The sequence below is a fragment of the Spinacia oleracea genome, chromosome 1 (assembly GCF_020520425.1).
Source record: "Spinacia oleracea cultivar Varoflay chromosome 1, BTI_SOV_V1, whole genome shotgun sequence".
In the NCBI taxonomy this organism is placed as follows: Eukaryota; Viridiplantae; Streptophyta; class Magnoliopsida; order Caryophyllales; family Amaranthaceae; genus Spinacia; species Spinacia oleracea.
Window position 1 is genome coordinate 114458397 of NC_079487.1, and position 27418 is coordinate 114485814.

General features: G+C 38.6%; 3 protein-coding genes across 3 annotated transcripts; 1 reads left to right on the top strand and 2 right to left on the bottom strand.

Annotated features, from left to right (window-relative positions):
• Positions 1-9744: 9744 nt before the first annotated feature.
• Positions 9745-12530, bottom strand: LOC110786818 (putative disease resistance RPP13-like protein 1). The gene is made up of 2 exons (XM_021991397.2): positions 11924-12530; positions 9745-11661 (listed from the first exon to the last, which is right to left on the bottom strand). The coding sequence occupies exons 1-2, from the start codon at positions 12242-12244 to the stop codon at positions 10402-10404; spliced, it is 1581 nt and encodes a 526-aa protein (XP_021847089.2). The 5' UTR covers positions 12245-12530; the 3' UTR covers positions 9745-10401.
• Positions 12531-12671: 141 nt separating this feature from the next.
• Positions 12672-19734, bottom strand: LOC110786859 (protein CROWDED NUCLEI 1). Its single transcript, XM_021991437.2, has 8 exons — positions 19213-19734; positions 17507-17716; positions 16945-17198; positions 16556-16826; positions 16393-16476; positions 14121-16219; positions 13401-13572; positions 12672-13277 (listed from the first exon to the last, which is right to left on the bottom strand). The coding sequence occupies exons 1-8, from the start codon at positions 19372-19374 to the stop codon at positions 13062-13064; spliced, it is 3468 nt and encodes a 1155-aa protein (XP_021847129.1). The 5' UTR covers positions 19375-19734; the 3' UTR covers positions 12672-13061.
• Positions 19735-21314: 1580 nt separating this feature from the next.
• LOC130465621 (uncharacterized) lies at positions 21315-24737 on the top strand. Its single transcript, XM_056834456.1, has 3 exons — positions 21315-23513; positions 23601-23949; positions 24046-24737. Exons 1-3 carry the CDS (start codon positions 21315-21317, stop codon positions 24702-24704), a joined length of 3207 nt encoding a protein of 1068 aa, XP_056690434.1. The 3' UTR covers positions 24705-24737.
• The last annotated feature ends 2681 nt before the right edge of the window (positions 24738-27418 follow it).

Below are 27418 nucleotides of genomic sequence, written 5' to 3' on the forward strand. Positions count from 1 at the left end.
GTGCTTCTCCTAGATCCTTCATCGAAAAACATTTCCCAAGCCAAATCTTGACAGAGTTCAACATAGGAATGTCATTTCCGATAAGTAATATGTCGTCGACATATAATACTAGGAAAGAAATTTTGCTCCCACTGACCTTCTTGTATACACAAGATTCGTCTGCGTTCTTGATGAAACCAAAGTCACTGACTGCTTCATCAAAACGTATATTCCAGCTCCTGGATGCCTGCTTCAATCCGTAGATTGACTTCTTTAGCTTGCATACCTTTTTAGCATTCTTTGGATCCTCAAAACCTTCAGGCTGTGTCATAAACACAGTTTCTGTTAAAACGCCGTTTAAGAAAGCAGTTTTGACATCCATCTGCCATATTTCGTAATCGTAATATGCAGCGATTGCTAACATGATCCAAATAGACTTTAGCATTGCAACTGGTGAAAAGGTTTCATCGTAATCCACACCGTGGACTTGCCTGTAACCTTTTGCAACCAATCTAGCTTTGAAAACTTCAAGTTTCCCATCCTTGTCCTTTTTCAGTTTGAAAACCCATTTGCTTCCAATGGCTTGGTAGCCATCTGGCAAATCGACCAAATCCCATACTTGGTTTTCATACATGGAGTCTAATTCAGATTGCATGGCTTCTTGCCATTGCTTGGAGCTAGGGCTCGTCATAGCTTGTTTGTAAGTCGCAGGTTCATCACTTTCAAGTAATAGAACGTCATAGCTCTCGTTCGTTAAAATACCTAAGTACCTTTCCGGTTGAGATCTATATCTTTGCGATCTACGCTGGGTAACATTTCTAGATTGACCATGATTCTCACCAGATTCTTCTAAAGATCTCTGAGTTTCATCCTGAATGTCATCTTGAGCATTCTCTAGAGTTTGTTGTTCGACTCGAATTTCTTCGAGGTCTACTTTTCTCCCACTTGTCATTTTGGAAATGTGATCTTTCTCCAAAAAGACACCATCTCGAGCAACAAACACCTTGTTCTCAGATGTATTGTAGAAGTAATACCCCTTTGTTTCCTTTGGATAGCCCACAAGGATACATTTGTCAGATTTTGGATGAAGTTTGTCTGAAATTAATCGTTTGACGTATACTTCACATCCCCAAATCTTAAGAAAAGACACATTTGGAGGCTTTCCAAAACATAATTCGTATGGAGTCTTTTCGACAGCTTTAGACGGAGCTCTATTTATAGTGAGTGCAGCTGTATTTAGTGCATGTCCCCAAAATTCTAATGGAAGTTCGGCCTGACCCATCATTGACCTGACCATGTCTAGCAAGGTTCTGTTCCTCCGTTCCGACACACCGTTCCATTGTGGTGTTCCAGGAGGAGTCAATTCTGATAGAATTCCACATTCTTTCAAATGGTCATCAAATTCATAGCTCAGATATTCACCGCCTCTATCAGACCGCAGTGCCTTAATCTTCTTGCCTAATTGATTCTCTACTTCACTCTGAAATTCCTTGAATTTGCAAAGGATTCAGACTTATGCTTCATTAGGTAGACATAACCATACCTACTGAAGTCATCAGTGAAAGTGATAAAGTAGCTGAAACCACCTCTAGCATTTGTACTCATTGGTCCACATACATCTGTATGGATTAAACCCAATAGTTCATTTGCTCTTTCTCCAACTTTAGAGAAAGGTTGCTTTGTCATTTTGCCAAGTAAACATGATTCGCATTTACCATAATCCTCTAAGTCAAATGGTTCTAGAATTCCTTCCTTTTGAAGTCTTTCTAAGCGTTTCAAGTTTATATGGCCTAATCGACAATGCCACAGATAGGTGAGATCTGAATCATCCTTTTTGGCCTTTTTGGTATTTATGTTATATACTTGTTTGTCGTGATCTAATAAATAAAGTCCATTGACTAATCTAGCAGATCCATAAAACATCTCTTTAAAATAAAACGAACAACTATTGTCTTTTATTAAAAAAGAAAATCCCTTAGCATCTAAGCAAGAAACTGAAATGATGTTTTTAGTAAGACTTGGAACATGGAAACATTCTTCCAGTTCCAAAACTAGCCCGGAGGGCAACGACAAATAGTAAGTTCCTACAGCTAATGCAGCAATCCGTGCTCCATTTCCCACTCGTAGGTCGACTTCACCCTTGCTTAACTTTCTACTTCTTCTTAGTCCCTGTGGATTGGAACATAAGTGTGAGCCACAACCTGTATCTAATACCCAAGAAGTTGAATTAGGAAGTATACAGTCTATAACGAAAATACCTGAAGATGGAACGACTGTTCCGTTCTTCTGATCTTCCTTTAGCTTCAAGCAATCTCTCTTCCAATGCCCCTTTTTCTTGTAGTAGAAGCATTCGGATTCAGAAGTGGGTTGACTGACCTTCCTCTTTACAGATTTGGCGCCAGTTTGCTTAGTTGGGCTGGCCTTGTCGCCACCTTTCTTAGCATTCCTCTTCTTTCCAGATTTCTTGAACTTGCCCCCACGCACCATAAGCACATCCTGCTTATCACTTTTGAGCGTCTTTTCAGCGGTCTTCAGCATACCATGAAGCTCAGTGAGCGTTTTGTCCAGACTATTCATACTGTAGTTCAGTTTGAACTGATCATACCCGCTATGAAGAGAATGGAGGATGGTGTCTATAGCCATTTCCTGAGAAAATTGCTGATCCAGCCGACTCATATTCTCAATGAGTCCAATCATTTTGAGAACATGTGGACTTACGGGCTCGCCTTTCTTAAGCTTGGTCTCAAGAATTTGCCTATGAGTCTCGAATCTTTCGACTCGAGCCAGATCTTGGAACATGTTCTTCAACTCACTGATGATTGTGAAAGCATCTGAGTTGATGAACGTTTTCTGCAGATCCGCACTCATGGTGGCGAGCATTAGACATTTCACATCCTTGTTGGCATCAATCCAACGATTGAGGGCTACCTGAGTGACCCCGTCGCCTGCGGCTTCGGGCATCTCCTCATCTAGGACATACTCCTTTTCTTCCTGCATAAGAACTATTTGCAAGTTCCTTTGCCAGTCAAGGAAGTTTTTCCCGTTCAACTTCTCCTTTTCGAGAATTGATCGAATGTTGAATGAATTGTTGTTTTCCATATTAAAAACTACAATTGAAAAGAATAAACAAATAAATAACCATTCACAGTTTCTCTTAATAAACTTGAATCCTAGCATACATGCATAATTCAATGTTTATTAAGCATTTTATTCAAGTTATGTGTTCCGGCAGGTGTGAATAAAATGATTCCAAGATCCTAAAATCATTGAAGAACTAAGCACAGTTTGTCGACTTAATCCTAGAACATCTTAGGTAAGCAAAATCCTTTTGCTAATAGTCTAGAAACTATTCTTGGTTGATAGGTGCGTCTAAGAACTTATTAGGTAAACCTATCGATTTTGCCACGACATAAAAGGACTCCTTACTTATATCGTTGAGTTTCACCAAAACTAACATGTACTCACAATTATTTGTGTACCTTGCCCCTTTAGGACCAATAAGTAACACCTCGCTGAGCGAAAACTATTACTAGATTGATGTAAAGGATATCCAAGCAAGTGTATATTTTGGCATGGCACCTTTTAACTCAATTTTTAAGTTTGGAACTTAAGGCTCTTACTATGTTGGTTAGATTTTAAGTGAACTAAAATCCTTAATCATGCAACATAATCAAGCCACAATCTTATGCATAATTAAGACATATTTAAAGCAATAAATAACTTAAAGCATGCATAAGATAAATGTGATCTAGTATGGCCCGCCTTCATCTTGAAGCTTTGACTTCAAAGTCCGTCTTGAAAATCTCCGTGGGAGGCACCATTTTCTTCAAATAGGATAAGCTATAACTAATTACAACTATTTGATGGTACGCAGACCATATTTGAATTGAAAAATAACTTTGGTACTTTAGACCAATTACATTCAAATTAATGGTGCGCAGACCATATTTTCTATCCTATTTGGGCCATACTAGTCACTTCATAACCTGCAAAACAGTACATATACAATATATACCATTCACCCATTCATTATCATGAATGGCCCACATAGCTGGTTAGTAAAACACATTATGCATCACGTAAACATTTGCAGCAATTAATCAAGGGCACCAATAATCTACCAATTATTCAGTCCTTATTAATTCTAATCAAGTTGTTTTAACCTTAAGGATTTGTAGACCTAATCAAGAGTTTATGACTAAAAGGGCTCCCACTTAAACCAATAAATTCGTATGCTTTACTAATTTTAAACATAAAAAATGTATTTCTAGTCTAACCGGAAACATACAAATTTAATTAAAATTTAAAGCTCATATGAATTTATAATTGAATCCAAAAAGTTTAATTTAATTTCAGTCTTATTTAAATTAATTCATGATTTTAATTTTAGTAAAATAATTAGAATAAATAAAATTTATTATAATTACAATATTCAAAATTAAAATCCAAGAAAATAATTTAAATTATTAATTTTAAAATTAATTAAAATTACGTAAACTGAAAATTTCAAATTAAACATTCAAAACGATCTAATCGCAACGCAAACACCCTACGCATCTCACGCCCATGGGCCGCATGCACACAGCCATCGCTGGCCATGTGCGCGCAGCCCATGCGCTCGTCGCATAGCTGCTGCATCTTCCATCGCAAGCCATCGCACAAGTGGTGCTCGCTGCGCGCGCGCCAGCGCTCGATGCACGCGAGCCATCGCTCGTTGTGCGCGCTCGCCGCGCGCTCCAGCGCTCGATGCACGCGAGCCATCGCTCGCTGTGCGCGAGCAATTGCGCGCGATCAACGCTGGGCGCAGCGCTCGTGGCACGCGAGCTTGCGCTCGCTGCGCGCGAGGCTGCGCGCGCTTGCGCGAGGCAGTGCACATTGTGGCGCAGCTCGCTTGCTGCCCACACGCGACTGCCATGCCTTGCCTTCGCCCATGCCCATTCATTCATAGCTCGTGGCCCACGACACAAGGCAGGGCTACTGCCTTGTGCTCGTGCACCATGCCCCTGCTCATTGCATTCGTGCCGCACGGGCGACGAGCTCCCTTGCTCGTCGTCGCATGCCCGCACTATACAACACCCCTTAAGGGTTACACGAAGCGTCCATTGCTTTGTGCGTGCAAGTTATATGAACGAATCGCATAAAAAATTTAAAATTTATATTTAAAATTAATGACAAATTAATAAATAATATTAATTTCATAATTTTAGGGCGAAAAATCGAAAATTTATTATTCAATTGATTTCCGATTATCATGGATTCAAGCCTAGGTCATAAAAAATTAAAATTTAACATAAATTTACAATTTTTTTTGGTGGTTTTTAATCATAGGTTTCTAATTAAATTATAATTAATTATGAAAATCAAATTAATTCTAAATTATTCTAATTTTCAACAAATTAATCATAATTACAAATTAGATTGCATAATTAACAAGGCTAGGCATTCAAACTTGTTAAACATATACAGTAGGTCAATCAAAAATTCAAGATTTATCAACAAGAATCGCAAATATTTAATTTGACATCTTAAATTTACGAAATTTTGCATTCGAAAAACTAAAACCTTCGAAAAGTCATAGTTAGGCTTCGAATTTGAGAATTCTGGGTTCGGCAGAAAAGTATTTTTTTTTTGTCAAAATTTTAGAATGCCTTTTACATGCGGAATTGACACAAAAATCACTCAATTTGGATGAGTAACGAAGAAACTGCCGAAAAACTGCGTACGTATAATTAAATAAACGCAATTTGCAATTAATTAACAATTACGAAAATTAATCACCCCTTTTAATTCTTGCAAATTTGTAATATTTAACCATGTTCATGCAATTTAGATTATGAAAATAATAAGAGGCTCTGATACCACTGTTAGGTTATGATACATATGACAATTCATAAATCATGCGGAAAAACCATTTAGCCAGGAATACATATTATTTACACATAATCATATAGCATAGTTTAGATGCATACTCTTTGTTGCGTGCCTTCCCTAGCTGCGCCTGAACCGAACAAGAACAAGTCTTTAGGACTCCAAGTGTCGTCCCTCCGTAGATAGTCCACAGCACGTCCGGATCCGCCTTAAGATTGACCAACTAGAATCGCCCTTAAGGTACTAAAGATTTTCGGCACTCTTAGGTAAGAAATGTGTCTGAATTTTCTCTCAAAAACTCACTTTGAATACTTGAATAATCTATTAAAAATATGTGACCCTAGGCACTTATTTATAGAGTTATGGAAAGGGTTTTGGAATCCTATTAGGATACTAATTTATTTAATTATAACCCTACTAGGACTCTAATTAAATAACCATTATCTAATAGTTTTAGGATTTAATCACACTTTGAATTCTGATTGCTTCAGGATTCCCGCACAAGCAATGCACGAGCACCATACACCCGCGCAAGCCTTGCGGCCCACGCTAGGCGCACAGCGCTCGGCCCACTGCTGTGCGCGCGCGCCCAAGGCCTTGGCTGGGCCTGGCCTTGCGCTGGGCCTGGTCGAGGCTTGGCGTGCGCTGGTGCGCGTTGGCTCGCTGGGCGACGGCCTGGCTTCGTGCTGGGCCTTCGTCTAGCGGGCCTCGTCCGATGCTAATTCGTACGATACGCTTCCGATTAAATTCCCGATTCCGGAATTCATTTCCGATACGAACAATATTTAATATTTCCGATTCCGGAATTAATTTCCGTTTCGAACAAATATTTAATATTTCCGTTTCCGGAATTATTTTCCGATTCCGATAATATTTCCGATTCTGACAATATTTCCGTTTCCGGTAATATTTCCGATTCTGGCAATATTTCCATTTCCGATAATATTTTCTGATACGTACCATGTTTCCGTTTCCGGCAACATCTACGACTTGGATAATATTTATATTTCCGATACGATCCATATTTCCGTTTCCGGCAATATCATCGTTTCCGGAGTATTCATTTCTTGCCTGTGACGATCTCAGCTCCCACTGAAACCAAGATCCGTCGATTCCGAATATCCATAGATGGAGTATCTAATGCCATTAAATACTTGATCCGTTTACGTACTATTTGTGTGACCCTACGGGTTCAGTCAAGAGTAAGCTGTGGATTAATATCATTAATTCCACTTGAACTGAAGCGGCCTCTAGCTAGGCATTCAGCTCACTTGATCTCACTGAATTATTAACTTGTTAATTAATACTGAACCGCATTTATTAGACTTAACATAGAATGCATACTTGGACCAAGGGCATTATTTCCTTCAACTGCATCATCCAACAGCTATTACCCAAGGCCCTATCAATCCTACTAACCACTCTAGCATCTCCTAACCCCTTATTGCTCCAAGAGAAATAATGCCCTGTACTTCTTAATTCCCCAACACCAGTTTGGAACAAGAAATCAGTAAAATCTTGTGTTTCATATCTACTAACATCCACCCCATTCATTCTGTCTTGACAGCCCAAAACAGCATTAAAATCTCCTTGAATCAACCAAGGAGCATGACTAACTGTGGCAGCAATACCAGCAAGAGAAGCCCATAAAGGTTTCCTAGTTTCTACAGTATGCAGACCATAAATTGTAGTAAAATAACACACAAACCTCCCTCTGTTATCTAAAATTTCACCATGAATGAATTGCTCATGAACATCCAGGATTTTTACAGTAACATTCATTATTCTCCAGCCTAACCACACTCTACCTCTAGGATTACAGCTAGAATTACAAACCCAACTCCAACAATTCCCTAGTTTTTGTCTTATCTTATCAGCATTGTTCTTCTTAACCCTTATCTCCAACACACCTATAACATCAACATTATTCTCAAACAAGAAAGATTTCAGCTTCCTTGTTTTAATAGGGTCATTTAGACCCCTTATATTCCAAGTACAGATGATCATCCTGGGGAGGAATGATGACCAAACTGCACCCCATCTCCCTCCTCTTCATCTAACTCCTCATCATGTGTTTCATGGTGTGTTTGGGTCAACACTCCAAACACATTCTGTACAGGAGTAGTAGAAGGAGGAACCCTCTCCTCTCTGTGTTTCACCCTTCTAGAGTCAACTCTCCAACCTGCATCATCATCTGAGTGAATCACACTAGAAGTGCCAACTGGTGTGGCCTGAGTAGGAACTACTTGAGCCTGAGTGGACTGAACCACCACTGGTTGCTGTTTTTTAGGGACCCATTTCTTTGTCACCTTCTTCACTGGTACAGCAGCTTTCTTTAACACTCCAGCTTTAGTTTCACAATTATGCCCTACCATACAACACACCTTGCAATAAGGTGGTCTCCAATCATAAGTAACACTCTGCATAAATTCCTCTCCTGAAGCATCAACCACAACAATGCTACTAGGTAAAGGTCTGGTGACATCAACCTCCACAAGCACCCTAGCAAAAGAAACCCGAAGTTGTTGCGAGGTACATTCATCAGCATAGAGAGGTACACCAATCACACTACTCATCCTGCTAAGAGAATCTGTCCCCCAGCAATTGAGTGGCAAATTAGGGAACCTAACCCAAAGAGGGATAACCTTCAACACTTCAGCATGAAATTTAAATGTAGCAGACCATGGCTTAATGATAGCTGGTTTTCCATAGAAGAAATGGGGTCCTGCATAGAGAATCTCATTCCTGTCCTCCATGGAAGCAAATTTCACTAAGAAATACCCTTCATCATGTAAATACACAGTAGGGGTGACCACTTGGTTCCAATCCTTAGCAATAAATCGCATTACAGAAGCAATAGTGGGTGTTTCCCCTAAAACAAACAATACTACAGCAGTAGCCCAGTGAGTATTATACTTGTCCAGTTCATCAGCCTGCAATTGGGCAACAGATTTCCCTTCAATAGTCACAGGAGCAACATATGAGAGAGCTCGACCTTTAGTGGCTAGAGAGCTACCCTTAAGTATACTAGACCAAGTTTCAGGAGGTTTCTGTGGATTAGCATCACCAATTTCACCCCCCATCTGCAATCTCCTACTTACAGTATGCGCAGAATCAGATCTAACAGGGCTTCCAATTTCTGGAATAACACTCATTATTCTAGTACGACTTAATCTAGCAGATTGGCTTTTATCAGCAGGGAAAAGCGTCAGCAATGGAGGTTGGTTCAGCAAGCAGCTCCTCCACCATAGCATACGTGAGTTGTTGCGTGGGTTCCAAGTTAGACGCTTGAGTAGCAGAATCATGAGTACCAACATCAGGAGAAGAAACTCCATTATTTCCTGGCTTCGAGACCGTCGTTACCTTCTTCTTCCTCCCCATCAATGGACGTGGTGCAGGATAGCAGAAACCCTTATCATGCGCCGCTCACCATGAGAGAGAGAGAATAACATTAATTTTGAATGCTATCCGGATCCAGAATTTTTATATCAGGTAGACCGTAATAAATGTATTTTTTTTAGATACTTAATATATTTTTTTAATATAGATTAAAATGATATTTATTAAAATTAAATTAAAATAATATTTCAATGTTTATCTTTTTCAAATTTGACCTTGATGAGATATAAACATAGAATTAATAAAATAAAATGATATCACGCAGATATATTTGCATACATACAATACAAGTATCATTTGAATCCTTTTTCTATGTGTACATAATAGCTTTTGATTATGATCACAAAATTGCTTTTTTATGTTCTTTAATCCCACAATCTCTATATTATTAATTATTTCATCTATGTACTTGTGTTTTATGGGTACACCATATTCACTATACACCCTTATTTATAGTTCACGATCAGTTGCAATAACATCCTTAAAGCCTTTGTCCCGTCAAAGAAAAACATCCTTTTAAGTTTAAGCCTTTGTATAGGCAATATTACAATAAAAATTGTAGAATAGAATTTTACATCACTTAGAAAATAAACTCCTTAATAAAATGTGACTCCTAACAAACATAAAAACACATTTTTTTTCTACACGTAAAATCCAACCCTTAAGGGATTAGTAAAACCGTGTAGGACTCCTACAAAAAAACATTCAGATATGGGTTATCCTAACCAAATAAAATAGGATTAAACCAAGAATAATCAATAATGATAAGAAAAGTTATCATAATCACTTTCATCATAAGGGTTAAGTTTCTTGAGGAGCCTGTTGCCTATTTCACACACATGTGTCTGACAATTCTGTATCAAAACAGTCTTCAGTTTGGGAGGTAGGCAACTTTCATCTCCCAAAGATTCCAGCTTCAGACAATGGGTAACATGAAGTTCAGTCAGGTTGGGGAAGAAGCTCCAAGTAATGGACTTCAAATACTGGAAATAGCTGATTTCAAACTTAGACAAGGATGAAGGTAGTTGAAGATCTGAACTCGGAATGCACTCGACTAAAGCCGATGAGGAGCCAGTATCACAGAGTCTCAGATCTTGGAGAGAATCAAGGAGGTCTAATCCCCACTCCTCAAATGGCTGCCTTATACTCATATTCTTAATGTGAAGTTTTTTTCAGGTTCCTAGGTAAACCCCCTCTTGGAAAAGACAGTATTCTGGGACATTTTGTCATCTCCAAGTATTCTAGACAAGTAAAATTTTGTATCTGATTTGGAAGGCCATTTAAACTAACATTGTCTATGATCATAAGTTCTTTTATACAAGGGAGGGATAGATCTTCTGGAAATGAGATGATTTTAGGACAGCTAGCAATTCTTAATACGACGAGATGAACAAGTTCAAGGTCACTCCTAGTAAATATCAAAGAGTTGAGAGATTCGCAATTGTTTATCTTTAACCAACTAATCTTGTTTGGAACCTCGAGAGTAATCAGAGACTTACAGTCCCAAATGTAGACGCTTTGTTGTACAGCAGAGCAAGTTCCAATAGATGATTTCTTGAGTTCAACAGACTGTATATTATCACAACTGCAAATCTGCAACGAGGTAATTGTGAGAGGTATCTTGCCAACATCCAAAATGGAGTGACAATTTGTGATGAAGACACTCTGACAAGAGTCTGGCATAGTAAGGCCAGTAACTTCTGTAACACTGTGAAGTTCCATTGATTCTGAACAAATGACAGATGCAGTACTAAACATCATTGATTTACATTTAGTTATGTTCAACTTCTCAAGCAGAGGAAGACTTGGAAGTTTGACACTCAGTTGATGGCAATATGAGATCAGAATCTCCTTTAAAGAAAGGAGATGAGAAGGTAAGCAGCAATCCTGCAATGATTCACAGTGCGAAAGTGAAAGCTTCTCAAGGCGGGGGAATGCTGTTCCGGTACTATACCACTTCTCCCAGGAACTCATACGAGAGAAATCTAGAATCTTCAATGCTGGAAATGGATTATTTAAAGATGATGATCCATAAAATTCAGGACCTACTTCCTTAATACTGTCCATTCTTTGAATATGAAGCTCCTTCAATGAGGGTAGTTGTCCTAGTGGTGGCAACCGTTCACAGCTCATACAATTCATCAAGCTTATGTAGACCATGTTTGTGTAAGATTCATCTCCTAACCAACAAGGAAAAGCTAACCCCATGTACCCTTTAAACTCACAGATTTTGATGGAGTTGTACGGATGTAGCTCATTTCCCCCGTATTTTTTACTCTTGTCATTAACTTCATTGTTATCTTTGTCCCATTCTAGACACAACTCATCTGCTAATAAGCAAAATTGTTCCAATTCTTGCAGCTTTGTTGAATCTCCGATCCCCAGAGCCATCACCTCCCTAAGGGTTTCATCAAACTGCAGGTGGTGAAGATAACTGTCTTTTTAAGATAGAAAATTACAAATAAAATGAAATTATGGAGCAAGCAGAAGTAAAATGAAGTTGAAACAAATTAGGAAAACTGATGTTGGCACATTATAGATTGATTTTGGCAGACGCCTTGCAAACAGTGCAAAACAAATGCAGTTTTACAATGAATACACTAAAATCACTATATATTTTGTGCGCCAAAATCACTTCTCCCATCCCACGGATTGGATTAGTAGTACTAGTACACACCTTTTTGCTGATAGACCCAAGACGTCCAGTATCCTTGTTGAGTTGTTGAGTTTGAGCAGCAAAGTCATCCAAAAAATCCTCCAAATCATACGCCAAATCTTGGACATTTTCTAGCCAACCCTTGATAGCTTTGCTCTCACATTGCTTATGCTCAGCATCACTAAGCAACGCTTCGATCATCCTTAGCATCGTCTCCCATTCTTGAATGCACACTGTCTTTCGGCTCTTTCCTCCCTTGGTCAACTGCCTCGCCGCTACCAATGCCAGTTTTTCAAGAACCAGTTGAACAAACGCCGCCACGAATATATCTCCGGCCACCATGTTTGGATCTCGGACCAATGATTGCTGCTCAAATCAGACGAAAGTGGTTAAGAAGATATCAAAATGTCAACTGTAGGAGAGGTGTGACCTTTGGCAAGTTATTTGGGGCATATTTAACATAAATCTTTATTATTAAATACCTTGACCCCATAAGACACATATTACTATGGTCAATTTTTATTTTTATTTTTATTTTTAATAATGCTTTGGTATCTACACTCTGTATTTAAAAAGTACTAAATGGAATTTTGTTAATTCATGTCATTTGTTCTGGACTACTAGAAAAAATGTACTGACAAGGTTTCATTCTGAACTCGCATCAGAAACCAAAGAGATCGTTAACTTCAGACAACTCCAGTGCTGATCATATGCCTAATCAGGTAAAGGACTCAAGGTGTACCATTTCAAGCAAAAGAATCTTTCCAAATAAGAGAATACAAAATGAGCAAAAGATTTCAATAATCTCCAAACCAATGATACAAACAAACCTGACTTTCACTAAACAATGTGGTAAGCTAAGTCCCGCGTAAAAAAACCAACGCACAGACCACAACTAGACTCATCTAATCTCCTGTAAATAATAGACAAAAGATTGGAATATACTCCTACCAGAAAGCATCAGACACAGACTAAACGGAACTCTTCCTAAGACTTTGTATAGAGATTCCGCGGTTCACAACTCTAGATTCGATAATGCTAATACACAAATACATGGGCATTCCTAAAAGGAAGAGTTAAAGGGGATATAAATCAATGGTGATACAGTTGAAGAGCAAAAGCTGTAATTGGCTGATGATAAATGCTTCATTATGCATCATCATGTAGTCAAGAATTTCCACAGCTTCTTTCCTATTGAAGCTTCTCCTGGGTGCTCAGCCTCATCATCATCATCATCATCTTCACCATCATCATCACCATCATCATTGTCCTCTTCCTCCGCAACACTATAATCCTCATCACCATACTCACCAGTACTCTTACTCTTTCTTTTAGGTACAGGGGTACTGTATATGTTCACCTCCTCAATTTCAACCTGCCAGAATTGGAATAAGATATCACCAAGATAGAACAATATAGGATTTTTTGCTTAAAGATAAGAAAGAACAACAACAAGAATTGCATTTTCACAAAACCAACTTTCCAAGTCCTCACTCACCTGAGTCACCTCCATCAAGTTTATACTTGTTGCGCCATCATCACTAGCAACTCCCACTGAATGAGATGGCCCGGGTTTTGAATTTCCATCTAGAATCTCCCTTTGTTCATCTTCTCCATCATTATCTTTCCTTGTACCAGATGAGGTTTTTACAGCTGCACTTGTGGTAACACTGCGACCAACATATACTCATGTCAGAATCAACCAACTTTCCTAGATCAGCGTGAAGAAATATGACACTGATGAAAACCATTAGACTCTTGCTGACAAAAGAATTAACAAGAAAAATTATACAGAAAAGTTACATTTAAAACAAGCTTTGCAGATGTACCTAGGTGTTTCCATTCAGAATCAACCTCTGGATCCAAACACTTACCCCCCCCACACACACACACGCACACACACATCGTCAGAAAAGAACACAAAGAAGACGGAAAGAAGGGTATGGATTTCCTTCACTCTGAATAATATTTGAATATAAAATATGGACACGCCCCCACAAACTAGTCACAGAATAAAAACTTTGGTGTTCTATAGGAACCACACCAGAAAGGAAAAGCTATATCACTCATTAGGCCAAGCATTTCAGTAGTTCCCTTCCCACTTGTTTATAGGTTAATTTGAATTTTTATTTTTTTATGATAGGTCTAACTTGTTTATATTGGGACACGATATCACATCAAACAGAAGAAAGTGCGATAAATTCATACAAATACTTACTTCCTTGGCCTCCGGAGATTATACCGTTTTTCAACAGGTGCTTGAGCGCCTGAAGCAACTTTTCGTCGCCTCGTTCTGGGCCCACCAGCAACAACACTATCAGAACGACCTTCGCTCTCCCCATCATCCTGCTCACTTGCGGTAGCTTGCGAAGTGAGAGCACGACCACGTTTTCTTCCCTTCTTTGTATTTTCTTTATCTGCGAGGCCAGAAACCTCCCGACTCCCACCATCCACGTGTGTAGAGTCTTCGGCGTCACCATTTGGATGCTCACTAGCACTCAGTTCAACAGAATCACCAACAATGTCCTTAGCATCTCTAATTACATCCTTCACTGAACGTGTCCGAACTGTGAGCTTACTCTTTCCAACTCTATGTTGACCGTTCAAATCAGAGTTCTGGGACGGTTCAGGTTCCTTACCGTTGTCAGTATTACCCCATGCCCCAACTGAAGGATCTTGCTCACCTTCTTGCCCCCTGACACTCTCATCGGCTGCCTGGACATCTAACGAATCACTTGCCACTCTGAATGACAATTCTTGCATTTCTTCAACATTGTCATGTCTATCAGAAGCTGGGCCTGCATTAGCATCCTGGTCTACCGGAGAGCCCTCTCCACCAGGGTTCTCCCTTGCAGCTGGTTCTTCTCTTTTGATAGGTGATAACTGCAGTATCTTTTTTGTGCATTTCCGGAACCAAGAGACAGTTTTCCCTGGGGTAGATTCCATATTTCCAGGAACAGGGGATCTCTCATCATACTGAGACTCAGATGAACGTAGATTCTCCTTGAAGCTATTTCTGATATAATCTTCAGCTAGCTTTGGCAGAGGAAGAATTTCCCTATTCTCAATTTCATTTAAAAATTGAAGATCAGAGAGCATAAATTCGCGGGTTACTTCACCGCATTGCCCACAACTCTTAAATCTCTGAACAAAAGCAACGAACCTCTCCCTCTCCTTTACAAGCTGCTCTCTCTGATCCTTCAATTTGCTACTAAGAACAAAAAGCTCATCAACATCCTTCTGAATTTCCAGTCTACGCCCTTCCAAATCTTTCTTACTAGCAGCCACTTCTTCTGTTTGCTTTGCAATCCTCCTTTGCTCCTCTTTCATGTCTGACATTCCCCTTTCAGCTACTTCTCTCAAGTAATTAATGTTGTTCTGTTCCTTCTCTCTCTCTTCCTCAAACAATCTCTCTCTTTCAGAAAGATCTCTTTCCTTCTCTTCATACATCTTCCGCATTTCAATCTCAAGGTCTCTTTTCTGCCGTTCAAGATCATCAACCAGTTTCCTCTTTTCAGTCTCTTCTCTCTCTGACAAAATAGACTTCTGATAAACCATCTGAGCTTCAAATGAATCCTTTTCTAATTCAAAAGCTTTAAGCTCACTTTCCATCTTCTGCTGAGAAGCCAGACTCTCATTCCTCAATCTTTCCTCTTCCAAATGTCTCCATTTTTCCCACTTCGTTTTCTCTTCTGCTAACCTTTTCAACTCTCGTTCAATTTCTGCCTTCTTCTCATCCAGTGATTCCCAATCTTGCTCAAATGACAACCTTTCCTGTTTCAACTCAGCAGTTTCTTTCAAAAGTACTTCCTTCTGTGATCTGCACTCTTCTATCTCTCGCTTTAGTTCAGACTGGAGACGTAAATGCTCTGACTTATCTTCTTCAGTCACTCGTAGCTCTTCCTTCTCTTGATGTATCCTCAGCAATTGTTTTTCGTTTGCAGCTTTAACATTCTCCAGTTCTTCTTTGAGCTTCAGTAAATTCTCAGTATCCATCAGTATTTGTTTCTTTTCCTTCTCCAATTGTTTATTCTCTTCCCTGGTGCTAGTTTCTTTTTCCTTCAACACTTTTGCTTTTGATTCCAGGTTATTCTCTTTCTCCTTAAACTTCTCCAATTTCTTTTCCAAAGCCTGTTCACGCTTTGCAATTTTTTCTGCGGCGTGGCTGACTTCAACTTCCTTCTTCTCTAATTCAATAACCTTATCTTTCAATTCGTCGTCAACAGATCTCCTCTTCTTATCCATCTCAAACTCAAACTCCTGTTTCTTAGCATCTAATTGAGCATTGTGCTCATCGAGAAGAATTTGGAGCTCGTTCTGCAAGAGCGTAAAAAGGCAACGAGTTTAAATTCAATACAATTCGACAACTAGAATGTCACTACACAGATAGACTCACAGGTGATGACAGCACTACTCATTAAGCAGACAATGCTCTGGCATCAAAAAATGCTAACAAACACGAAAACATCAGAGAGTAAGGCGAAATTCACCTTTTCTCTCTCATTAAGCTGTTCTTCCCGAGCAAGTAGGTCCTTCTCTTTTTCTTCGATTTTCCTTTTCATGGCATCAACTTCCTGCAAGCTCAAAAATGATCAGATTAGCAATTGTCATAAACTAAAATTTAAGTAGGCAAAACTTAGGTAGTATATTCACCTTCTCTGTTACAGTCAAGTTAGCTAGCCTTTGGCTTATATCCTCCTCTTTCTTCTTCATATCCATATTAGCTTTATCTATCTTCTTCTGTATCTCCGCTAGTTCATACTCTTTCTGCTTGCGGCCCTTGTCAATTTCATTGGCTCTCTCTTCCCTTTGGTTGAGGATTCTCCGAGCCTCGCACAATCTCTCTTCTCCTTCTTGTAGCTTCCTCTCCCATTCTAGCATGTCTTCTCTTTGTTTAGAAAAATTTGAATCATGTGTGTCTTTCCTATTGAAATAAACAATAACACATCAAATAGGATATATAGATATCATGCATAAAACGCCAGCATGAATTATACGAAGTATATAAGAGACATAACAAAAGCCTGCAGTCTGCCACATACTCTGAGTTAAAAGACAACCGCTCCCTTCGAAGAGCACTTTCTCGACTTTCTACTTCTTGCATTTTTCTCTCTATTTCAGAACTCTTTCTACTTGCCTCGGCATACTTAACGTCAGCCGCACGCAGTTTTGCTTCAACTTCTAATGATTTTTCCTCAATGCTAGCTGCCAAAGAATTGGCTTCAGCCAACTTTGAATCAGATGTAAATTTAATTTCAGCATATTCTGATCGCATCTCACGCAAGGCCTTCTCCAGCTGCAAAAACCGACATTTATCAAATTGTAGCCAATACTACATTTTAGAAGACAATGATACCATCTAAAACCTTTCAAATTTGAAAGAGAAATCAAAGAACCATGCCTTGCATCCTTCATATTAAATATAATCTGGCTGCCAAATACAAAGAATATTCAACAAATGTATTTGTATATGACAGTAAGAGAACAAATATAGCATCTCATAAAAGTAAATTAATTTCTGGAATACAAACTCCATCTTCTAAAAATAGAACGAGTAACAAAATAATTGGGACCAAATCTCAAGATAGGACACAGTAATCTTACATCAAGAACACACTGTTTCTCAACACCCAACGCCTTCCTCAGATCTTCTTCTCTCTTCTCGAGATCAGACATTGCAATAAGATGAGCTGCCTGCTCTCGCTTTAGTGCATCTTTCTGCTCTGCCAATGCATGTTGGAGATCGTCGAACTTAGCACTCCATTCCTTCTTCTCAATCAAGAGAAGTCCCATATTGTATTGGTATTCAAATAGCTGTAAGAAACAAGCAAATAATTAAGAACAAGCAGACAAAAACTGTATATGGATCTCATCAAGGCAAAAGTGCAGCCACAGTTCTAACTTGAGGATTGAGAACAAGCCAGCCAAAAATTATGACCAATAATAATCATGAGGATTGATAAAGGGTGATAAAGGATTTCTAACTTGTACCAGTTTAGATCACATTTCTTGATAAATTGTGCTATAAACAAGACTTCTCTTACTATTTTTTCAGTTTTATTATTTTCATTCACGCTAGTACTGATATTGATCCAGTCCTCAATGTCGATTTTATTTCGAATAGAAAATTCGAATTTTTAAATCCCAACATACTATACTCAGTCGTTCCTTAATTTTCTTCCAACAACCAACTAAGCATAATGACTAATTGTTAAAGTTGCATGACAAAGTTCAATTAGCTTCCTGAAAAGCTTTATTTTTCCGCATCAGTATCTTTCTATTTTTATTCTCCTCCAATAAGTTCCTCCCAAAGATCTATTGATATGGTTTGTCAAAGCAAGGAGCTCATTTGGTTTGTCCAGGTGTTTAATCCGTATTCCCCAGTTGAGGCAATAAGAAACGAGTCCAAGGGGGAAACAGTAAGGAGGAATCGAGACCTAACCTGGTTCTTCAAGAAAAATGAGACGGGTGAAAAATATAGCAAATGGAAAAGCAGATTTAAACACCCAAAAAAGAAAATTTTCACAAAAGTATGATGTCATGACAAGCACTTATAGGAGTTACCACTATGAAATGTCCAAGCTGTGCGTACAAATTACCACCAATTCGCAGCAATTACTCTAATACTTGCTGGTTGCTAAAGCCATTGCCACAAATTCAAGCAGCATACCAGCTTTGCAGATTCAATTTTATCCCCAAAAATATAAGGCGTTGGGAAGGATAAAATTGTTTTAATAATATAAATGGGATATATCAATATATCATTACATCCTGATCTTAAGCTCCTTAAAAATAGGCTATTCTCGCTCATCCATATATAGCAAAGTATTAACAATAATATCCAGAGTTCCTGAATTTTCCCTCAAAACATATTGCAGACAAAGATCATAATACAACCCGAAAAAGCCGACTACATCCTGAAAACATACTGATTAAAGATCCGTCAATATCTCAGTGTTACCAAAGAGGCCAAATTACCAATGCGCCTCACATTTGCTACAAGGTCTACAACCAACACAAAACTACCCAATTTCAACTGAAAATACGTCAAGCAACAACTAATTCTCAACCTTTCTCCAACAGACCGGACATCCATTAACATGCTGCAGTCCAATATCATACTTACCACATTCAAAAGGCACGAATCTACTCAAACCAGAGCATAAAATAAAAGCACGAATTTTTCATTACAAATGAAAACCCACCCAAAAAAAACAGAGAAAACCCAGATGAGCAAAAACTCAAAATCCATCTCATGAAAACAAGGAAATTAAGTAAGTGAAAATACAGAGCTAATAAAAATAACCCACCTCATTTTCAAGCTTAGCAACCTTCCCATCCAAATCTTCAAGTCCGTCTCCATTTCCATTTTCAGAAATTCTAGCATTAGAATTTGAATTCACCACCGGAGTTTTCTGATTCTCTCTCCTCGGCGACCAAGCCGAAAAAACCTTCTTCTGGGGCGTAAACATTGGTTCAAACTATAATTCAACCGATTTGAAACAACAGAAATCAACCCAGTAACCCAACTTCATAAAAAAAATCCTCAATTTTGATTAGGGCAGAACCAAGATTTCAAACTCTTGAAACTGAATAAACCCTAACCCTAACCCTAGAATTCCGAAATCAGGCGTAAAACAAAGAATTATGAAACAGAACCCACAAAAATAACGCCGGACTTGAAACTGGAAAATCCAAATCACCGGCGAGTTGAAGAAAAAGACGTTTGAAGTCCGATAACGTCTCTCCCAACGAACACTTTCTCTCTCTAAAAAAAGTTTAATTTCTCTCTCCTACTTAGCCACCTTTCGTGTAGCGCGGGGATCAGTCACGTTCGTGTAATTTATTTATCTATGGATAATAATAAAATAAAAACAAAAAAGTACCCGACAGCAATTTTGGGTTACGGAAGGACAGTTTTAGCCTTGAGTGTTCCAGACTTCTAGTTTCAACTAGGGGTAATTTGGGAACTCTAACGGTCTGCTTTTTTGGAATGAACATGGGTTGCTTGGGTTGAAGTGAGAAGTGACCAAATTACCCTCGCTCGTTTTTATTGTAAGAACAACTTGAATCCACGTACCTATGTCAAACTCTTGAAAGCAGGGGAGGATGCGGAATTCTGATAAAACTAATTATGGAGTAGGAGATATTCTCTTGGACTGAATTGAATTTATTAGACATTATTTGAAATAAATTATAATGTTAAACTGAATTAGACTGAAATGAACTAAAATGAATTATAAGAATACAAAATACTACTCCCTCCATTCCTTTTTGTTCTTCCCGTTTCTATTTCGGACGTTCCTATATGTTCTTCCCATTTCCTTTTTTGGACATACCTTTTTACCATAAAATTTCCCACCATCTCTTATTTAATTCATTCATATTTCCCTATTCACCCACCCAACTCCACTTTTATAATTTTTTATTACTTTATTAAAAATATCTTCTCTCTCCTTCATTTTTTTATTACTTTCCTTTACTACTTTATTACTTTATTTTACATTCAATCATTACTCTTACCCCCAATCATTACAAGATTCAATTTTCTTAATTTCCACATTATTTCTCAAATGGGAAGAACACAAAGGAACAGAGGGAGTAATGGAATTAAACTGGATTAAATTTACGGTTTTTTCATGAAATGCCCCTGAGGTTTGCAATAATGCACCAAATACACCTGCGCGTTTCAAAATTCATAAAATACCCCTAAAGTTCCGTACTGTTCATTAAATGCTCCTGGATTTAACGGACGTTAGCTTGCCGTTAGTGACGTTTTACCAATTTGCCCTTAATTGTTGTTTGGCGCGATTTAGGTAACAATTGTGACTGAAATTCCAAAAAAAAAAAAAAACTTCTCAACTTCTCTTCTTTCTCTCTCCTTTCCCCTGTTCTTCAACCCTCATCAATTCTACTGTAACTGACAAAATTCTGGGTAGATCTTCAAGAATTTAGTGAAATTTGTTGCGTTCTCTTTTGGCGAGTTCGTGGGTGTTCGTTTGGTGAATTCGCGACAAAAGGGGGGCAACTTGGAGGCGATTTAGAGCTTCGGGTGCAGTGGACGAACAAGAGCCCTTTTCCTAGTTGGATTATCTACTTCAAGGTAATAATCCCTTCTTCGCTGATTTATTTTGCTTGTAAAGTATAATTTTTTTCGCGAAATTGATTAGGGTTAGGGTTTTGCGTAATTGTCAGTGATTTTTTGAAATTGTCAGTTGAGATTAATTGATTGGTTAGAAGTTAGTTATTCCTTGGATTTGTTGTGAATAATTGTTTGGTTAGTTGTAAGTTGTGATTGTGACCTGTTGAATTTCATTGTGATCATGATTGTGGTTGTTTATTGATGAATTGTTGTTGGTTGAATCGAAATTCATGTTTTTTTTTCTTAAATTTTCCCTTTAGGATGACTGCAATGTGGTTGTTATTGCATCATGGATCACATAGCTTTGATGTGAGAGTTTCAGACATAGAAAAGTATCGTCTTTTGAGGTTGTTTTTGGATATTTTTGAGGAATCTGTTAGGCAGGATGTGTTTTTACCTAGTACATTTGCCCTGTTTATTGAGTCTCCCTGTGGTAGAGTTGAGTTGGTAGATGATAAGACAATGAAGCTAATGTGGGGATGGAATTGGGGTAAGGACACTGCTGAAATATGGGTTGAGGGTACAGACAAACCAGGAGTGGTGTTTAGAAATGATGTTGCCACAATTGAGCATCATAGGAAGGAGAGTGAGAGAAAGCTCAAAGAGAGACAAGATGAACTTCTTAGGGCTCAAAGAAAGGAGGAAGAGGAAATGAGGAAAAAACAGGAGAGAGAGGACATTTTAAGGGAACTTCAAGAACAAATGGAGTACACAGTAGCTGTGGAGGTGCCTGTGGTTGATTGTAAGGACTTAAGCACTGAGTATGTGAGGATTATAAGCAAGGATGGTGCTGATGAGGTGTTTCCAGGAGCCTCTCAACCACAACCCACACAAGAATCTTCACCCTCCAAAAAACCTACTTCTCCTAAACCAAAACAAAAGGCCAAAGTCAAGCCAACTACTCCAAAAGCTCCTAAGGTTCCTAAAGCCAAGAAACTGACCCCTAAGAGGAGACCCACCCCAACTCAAAAACAGGCCACACCAAAGGCAAAAAAACCCACCCCAACAACAAAAAAGCCCACCTCAACACCACAGCAACCCACCCCAACTCCAGAACAATCAATCCCACCAGCACAGCAACCCACCCCAACAACACAGCAGCCCATCCCACCACCACAGCAACCCGACCCATCACCACAAACACACCCCACCCATTCCCCACCACCACAGAACACCCAAAATGATCAACCACCCCATTCCCCACCACCACAGAACACCCAAAATGATCAGCCACCCCATTCAACACCAACACAGAATCAGTCTGAAGCTGTTAAAAGGAAGGGGGGCAGAACTAGACCTACAGGGTTCAGGGTGAACAAAGTGACTGCCAAGAAAGCTGGAACTTGGGTATCCAAAGGGAAGGTCATATGTAGGAAGGGTACAGGGAGGTCAAAGAGTGCAAGGGTGTTCACTGATGTTGAGGATATAGGTTCAGAAGAGGAGAGTGAGGATTTAGATTGGGAGGAATCTGAACCAGACTCTGAACTAGAGGAGGATAAACTTGATGATTGGGTTGACTCTGATGTGGAGGCTGAGGTGATAACAGATGATGTGCCTGACTTATTGTTTGAGGAATGTTTGGATGGTTCTAGTAAGATGGATAAGGCCTACAAGAATGGAAAGATATGGACTCATCAACCATATGGGTCCATCAAATTAGAACCTTGGTTGATCTTTCCAGACAAGTCCACTTTCCTAGATATTTTGAGGAGTTTTTGCATACAAGAGGGGTTTGGACTTAGTGTTGAGAGGGCTGACAGTAAGAGGTACACTGCAGTGTGTGCAATAGAAACTTGTGACTGGAGGATACATGCAAGTAAGATGTTTGACAGTGTCAGTTGGGCTATTAAGGGGATCAGTGGGTGCCACAAAACTTGTGGGAGATTGGAGGAGAACCCTGTGGTGACCTCTGAGTGGCTATGTAAGAACATGATGAGTCTAATTGAGGCCAACACTGAAATTCCTGTTGAGACATTGAGAAGGTATGCACAGGAGACATTTCAATTGAGGGTTAAAAAGAGATTGTTGTACAAAGTAAGGAGTATGGCAGTAGAGAAGATACATGGTGGTTGGGCTGAGGCTTATGAGTTGCTTCCTAGGTATGCTGAGATGATTAAACAGACAAACCCAGGAAGTTATGCACTGATTTCCTGGGGTGCTACAAGTGGGGATGTGAACCCCAAGTTCAGAGCTTGTTTCTTCTCCTTTGCTGCTCAAGTCAAGGGGTTTTTGAGGGGGTGCAGGCCTATAATTGGAATAGATGGGGCTCATCTAAGTGGGTTTTACAAGGGAATCCTACTCACAGCTGTTGGCATTGATGGGAACAATGAAATATTTGTTCTGGCTTATGGGATAGTGGACACTGAGAGCTGTGATAGTTGGACACATTTCATGAGATGCTTGAGGCAGATGTTTGAGCAAGAGGGTTGCAACAAAGATGATTGGACCTTCATCAGTGACAGGATGAAGGTATATGTTTATTTTGCTCCTTTTTTGTTTCAATTTTATAATATTGCAACAGATATGATTGGCCTAAAATGAACATATCCTGTGTAGGGAGTTGACTTGGCAGTGAGAGATACTTTTCCTAGAGCTACTAGGAGAGTTTGCTGCCAACACTTGTACATGAATTGCAAAAACAATGGATTTAGTGGATCTGTTTTCTTCAAACTGTTTTGGATAGCTGCAAATGCACACAATGAGTATGTGTATGGTAAAGCATTAGAGAAGATCACTGCTCATGATCCAAATGCTGCTGCATACTTGGACACATGCCAGGAGCAGTGGTCCAGGCATATGTTTGACCCTGCTGTTTGTTGTGATCACAACACAACAAACTTTGTGGAGTCATTCAATGCATGCACAAAACCATACAGAGACATGCCTGTATTCTCATTGTTGGAAGGTATATATAGCTCACCACTTCATGTTCTGTTCCTTTATTTTGTGATGTTTGTGATGTTCTGTGTATAATGTTGTATGTTGTTGTGTTGTTGTACAGCAATCAGAAAGTGGTGTATGGAGAGGGTTGGGGCAAGATTTGACATGGCAATTGATATGGAGGATGGTCAGTTGACTGAGTATGCCAAGAAAGAGGTGGATGAAAGAACAGGAGAGTCTAGGTTCTGCTATGCTATAGCCTGTGGTGGGGGGGAATTTGAGGTCAGAGATGCACATGTGAACTTCCCCATCAGGTTATCAACTAGAAGCTGTGGGTGTGGGAAGTGGCAAATTTCTGGAATCCCCTGCAAGCATGCACTCAGGGTGATTTATGACCAAAGGCTGAACCCCATTGATTTTGTCTCCCCATTCTTCAAGTCTGCTGCATACAAGCTTACATATGCAGACCACATTCACCCCATGTCAGACCCAACACAGTGGCCTAACTTTTCTCTCCCTACCATTCAGCCTCCAGTCATCAAAAGACAAGCTGGCAGACCTGCTAAGAAGAGAAAGAGAGGACCAAATGAACCCAGGAAGGGGAAGAGGAACAACAATGTGAAATGTGGAAAATGCAGGGAGTTTGGTCATAACTCAAGGACATGTAAGAATGGAGGACCAAGCACTTCAGCAGCAGCAGGAGCAAGTACATCAAGGGGGTCCAAGGGGGAGGAAAAGAGCAAACACAGCAACTTAACCATGCACAAAGTTAAAAGTTAGTCAGTTTTTGGTGAATTGTAGGTGCACAAAGTTAAAATAGCTTAGGCAATTTACAGTTAGTATCACTTTTTGGAAAGAACACAATTGCTTAGACAAGATGTTTTTGTGCAGTTTCAGTGGCATTTGTCCACTTAGAAATCAGTTTTTGTAAAGCTCATATGCTTAAACAAGTGATGTTATTGCTTGAAATTTGTTACAACTCTACTTCATTGCTATCCAAATTAGAAATGCAAACATTATTACACCAATTTTTATTGCAAACTTGAATTGTTGTTTCTGTTGTTTCAGTTTCTTCTTCAATAGCTTCAACTCTTCATGCATTCCCCTGCTTCCTTCTTGCATTCCCCTGTTTTCTTCTTGCATTCCCCTGTTTTCATCAGCTCTGTTTCCCTTGCTTTGAGCTTCATCAAATGTCTGCTCAACAAAACCTTTGCACCACTTGAAATTATCACAAGGATCACACTTGTAGTAAAGCTTTTGCGGATTTTTAGCCGTTTCCGAGCTCCTAATTGCAAATCTTCTCCCACAATTGCAGTTTTTATTTGGAACTCTTAGGTATGACAAACTTGGGATGGAAGAGGATCCGGTTTTTGAATTAGAACTCATGGCTATTTAGGAAACAGAGGGTTAAACATGGAGCAAGTCAAGTGAACAACAGCCTTACTTATAGGCAGCATGAACATAACGACTATATTGAATTAAAACTAGCCGTTGGATTCAAATTATGAAGTTTGGGTATTTGGTGCAAAGAACTTTACAAATAGGTGTATACTATGCAAAACCTTTATATTTAGGTGCATTTTATGAATTTTAAACATGACTTAACGGAGGACTAACGGAAAGTCATAATAGGGGTATTTGGTGAACAGTTTTGAGTAAATAGGGGTATTTTATGAATTTTGAAACGCGCAGGTGTATTTGGTGCATTATTGCAATCCTCAGGGGCATTTCATGAAAAAACCGTTAAATTTATTGGACTTCAAATAAACTAAAAATTGAAAATAAGTCAAAATACGGAGTAATGGAGAGATAGGAAACTAGGATTCAGCCCATTAAATACACCAAAAGGTCGTTCTACGTTAATCGTTATTTGGCTTTTACGGAGTATGTGGGCTGTGATGTTTGGTGAGAGTTGGAGGGTAAAGTAGTCATTTTAAAATGGCGGAATAATAAAGAAAGAATATACCGATTTGAAATGCCACGGTGTTGATGGGTTGTATTGGAGTAGCATTATATGCCCAATAATAAAGTTTTATTTTATTTTATTTTATTTTATTTAAAAAAAATAAAAGAATACAAAAAGGAAGAGGAAGGTTTAAACTTTGGGAAATGAAGATGTGAATGACTTTAGGTGGATAAGAATCACTTTTATTAGAAAACCAACAAAAAAAATCACTTTTATTCATTTATTTAATTTTTTTATTTTACACAATTTGGCAATTTTGTTAGTGGTTCTTTCTTTTTTTGGTATTTTATTGGTTAAAGGGCAACAATGGTGAAGTTGCTACGGAGTATAAACTTACAAAGGAGAAGTTTACATTCATTTTGGTGCCTTCTAAAATCTAAATAAAATAGTGTTAGTTTTGAAGGATATCAAACGTTCGATAAAATGTCATTTTGTATGTGTCATTGTCTTAGACTCTCAGGGAATTTGTTTTAAACAGATTTTTTGATACAATTAAGTAAAGTCGATATTACCGATTGGGATTTTGGGTAGTAGTTAAGGGTATTTTGCTCCTTAATCAGGTTTTGGTGAGTAGTTAAGGGTATTTTGCTCCTTAATCAGGTTTTGGTTCGAGCTTTGGATATGGAAAAACTCTCAGCTGGGAGGAATGTTGCCCATCGAGGTACCCAATACAAACTCTCGCGGAAAATTAGTCACTTGCCCAAAGTGGTGGGAATTCCTCGTAGTAGAACCAAAAAAAAAAAAAAAAAGGGTAAAGTCAATATTATTAAATAGCTTGTAAAATGTTGTTATCAATTGTTCTAAGATGACTTGTCATGTACAAGGTTAATGACGATAACCCTGTTTAGTTCTTCTTATTTCACTACCATATTACTTAATTCAGATCAAAACAAATAAGTTTAGATGTCATAACTGTTACGGAGTATTATTATTATTGTTAATATTATTGTTAATTATTATTTTGGATTATTATTATTATACAATTTTGTTAATATTATTGGTTTTGTTGTTGTTGTTGTTGGTGATGGTGATGGTGGTGTATTCTTATCTATTGTTTAAGGCATAATAAGAAACATTAACAAAGTAGAAGCTTTTAAATTCGCATACATAACCAATTTTTCAGATCAAAATAGATACGGAGTATGTCTGTATGATGTCCATATCATAACAGAGTTTTTCATATCATGTCTAGATCAGAACGGATTTTTCCACGTCATGTTTAGATCGGAACTAGTCTGTCCAAATCATGTCTAAATCGGCGTATATATTGTTTAGATCATCTCCATTCTCCAAATTAGAACGGACATGTCCAGATCATCCGGATCAGAATCAATCTTTCTAGATCATGACCTTGTCAGAATCCATTTTCCCATATCGATTTGTCCAGATCATGTCTAGAACTAACTACTCAGGTCATTTCCAGATTAGAACTAATATGTCCTGATCAGAATTGATTTGTCCAGGTCACGTAGAGATTAGAACACCGTATTTTTAAGTAATTATAAATATATTTAATTATATTTATAAA

What these genes read in the sequence shown, in the direction of transcription:
- LOC110786818 (XM_021991397.2), bottom strand. Translation starts at nt 12,244, where the DNA reads ATGGTGGCCGGAGATATATTCGTGGCGGCGTTTGTTCAACTGGTTCTT. An exon ending in TTGGGTCTATCAGCAAAAAG is followed by an intron (nt 11,662 to 11,923) that starts GTGTGTACTAGT and finishes CACCACCTGCAG; the next exon opens with TTTGATGAAACCCTTAGGGA.
- LOC110786859 (XM_021991437.2), bottom strand. Translation starts at nt 19,374, where the DNA reads ATGTTTACGCCCCAGAAGAAGGTTTTTTCGGCTTGGTCGCCGAGGAGA. An exon ending in ACTTGACTGTAACAGAGAAG is followed by an intron (nt 16,477 to 16,555) that starts GTGAATATACTA and finishes TTGAGCTTGCAG; the next exon opens with GAAGTTGATGCCATGAAAAG. An exon ending in AGCTTAATGAGAGAGAAAAG is followed by an intron (nt 16,220 to 16,392) that starts GTGAATTTCGCC and finishes ACGCTCTTGCAG; the next exon opens with AACGAGCTCCAAATTCTTCT.
- LOC130465621 (XM_056834456.1), top strand. Translation starts at nt 21,315, where the DNA reads ATGTGGTTGTTATTGCATCATGGATCACATAGCTTTGATGTGAGAGTT. An exon ending in TCATCAGTGACAGGATGAAG is followed by an intron (nt 23,514 to 23,600) that starts GTATATGTTTAT and finishes TATCCTGTGTAG; the next exon opens with GGAGTTGACTTGGCAGTGAG. An exon ending in TGTATTCTCATTGTTGGAAG is followed by an intron (nt 23,950 to 24,045) that starts GTATATATAGCT and finishes GTTGTTGTACAG; the next exon opens with CAATCAGAAAGTGGTGTATG.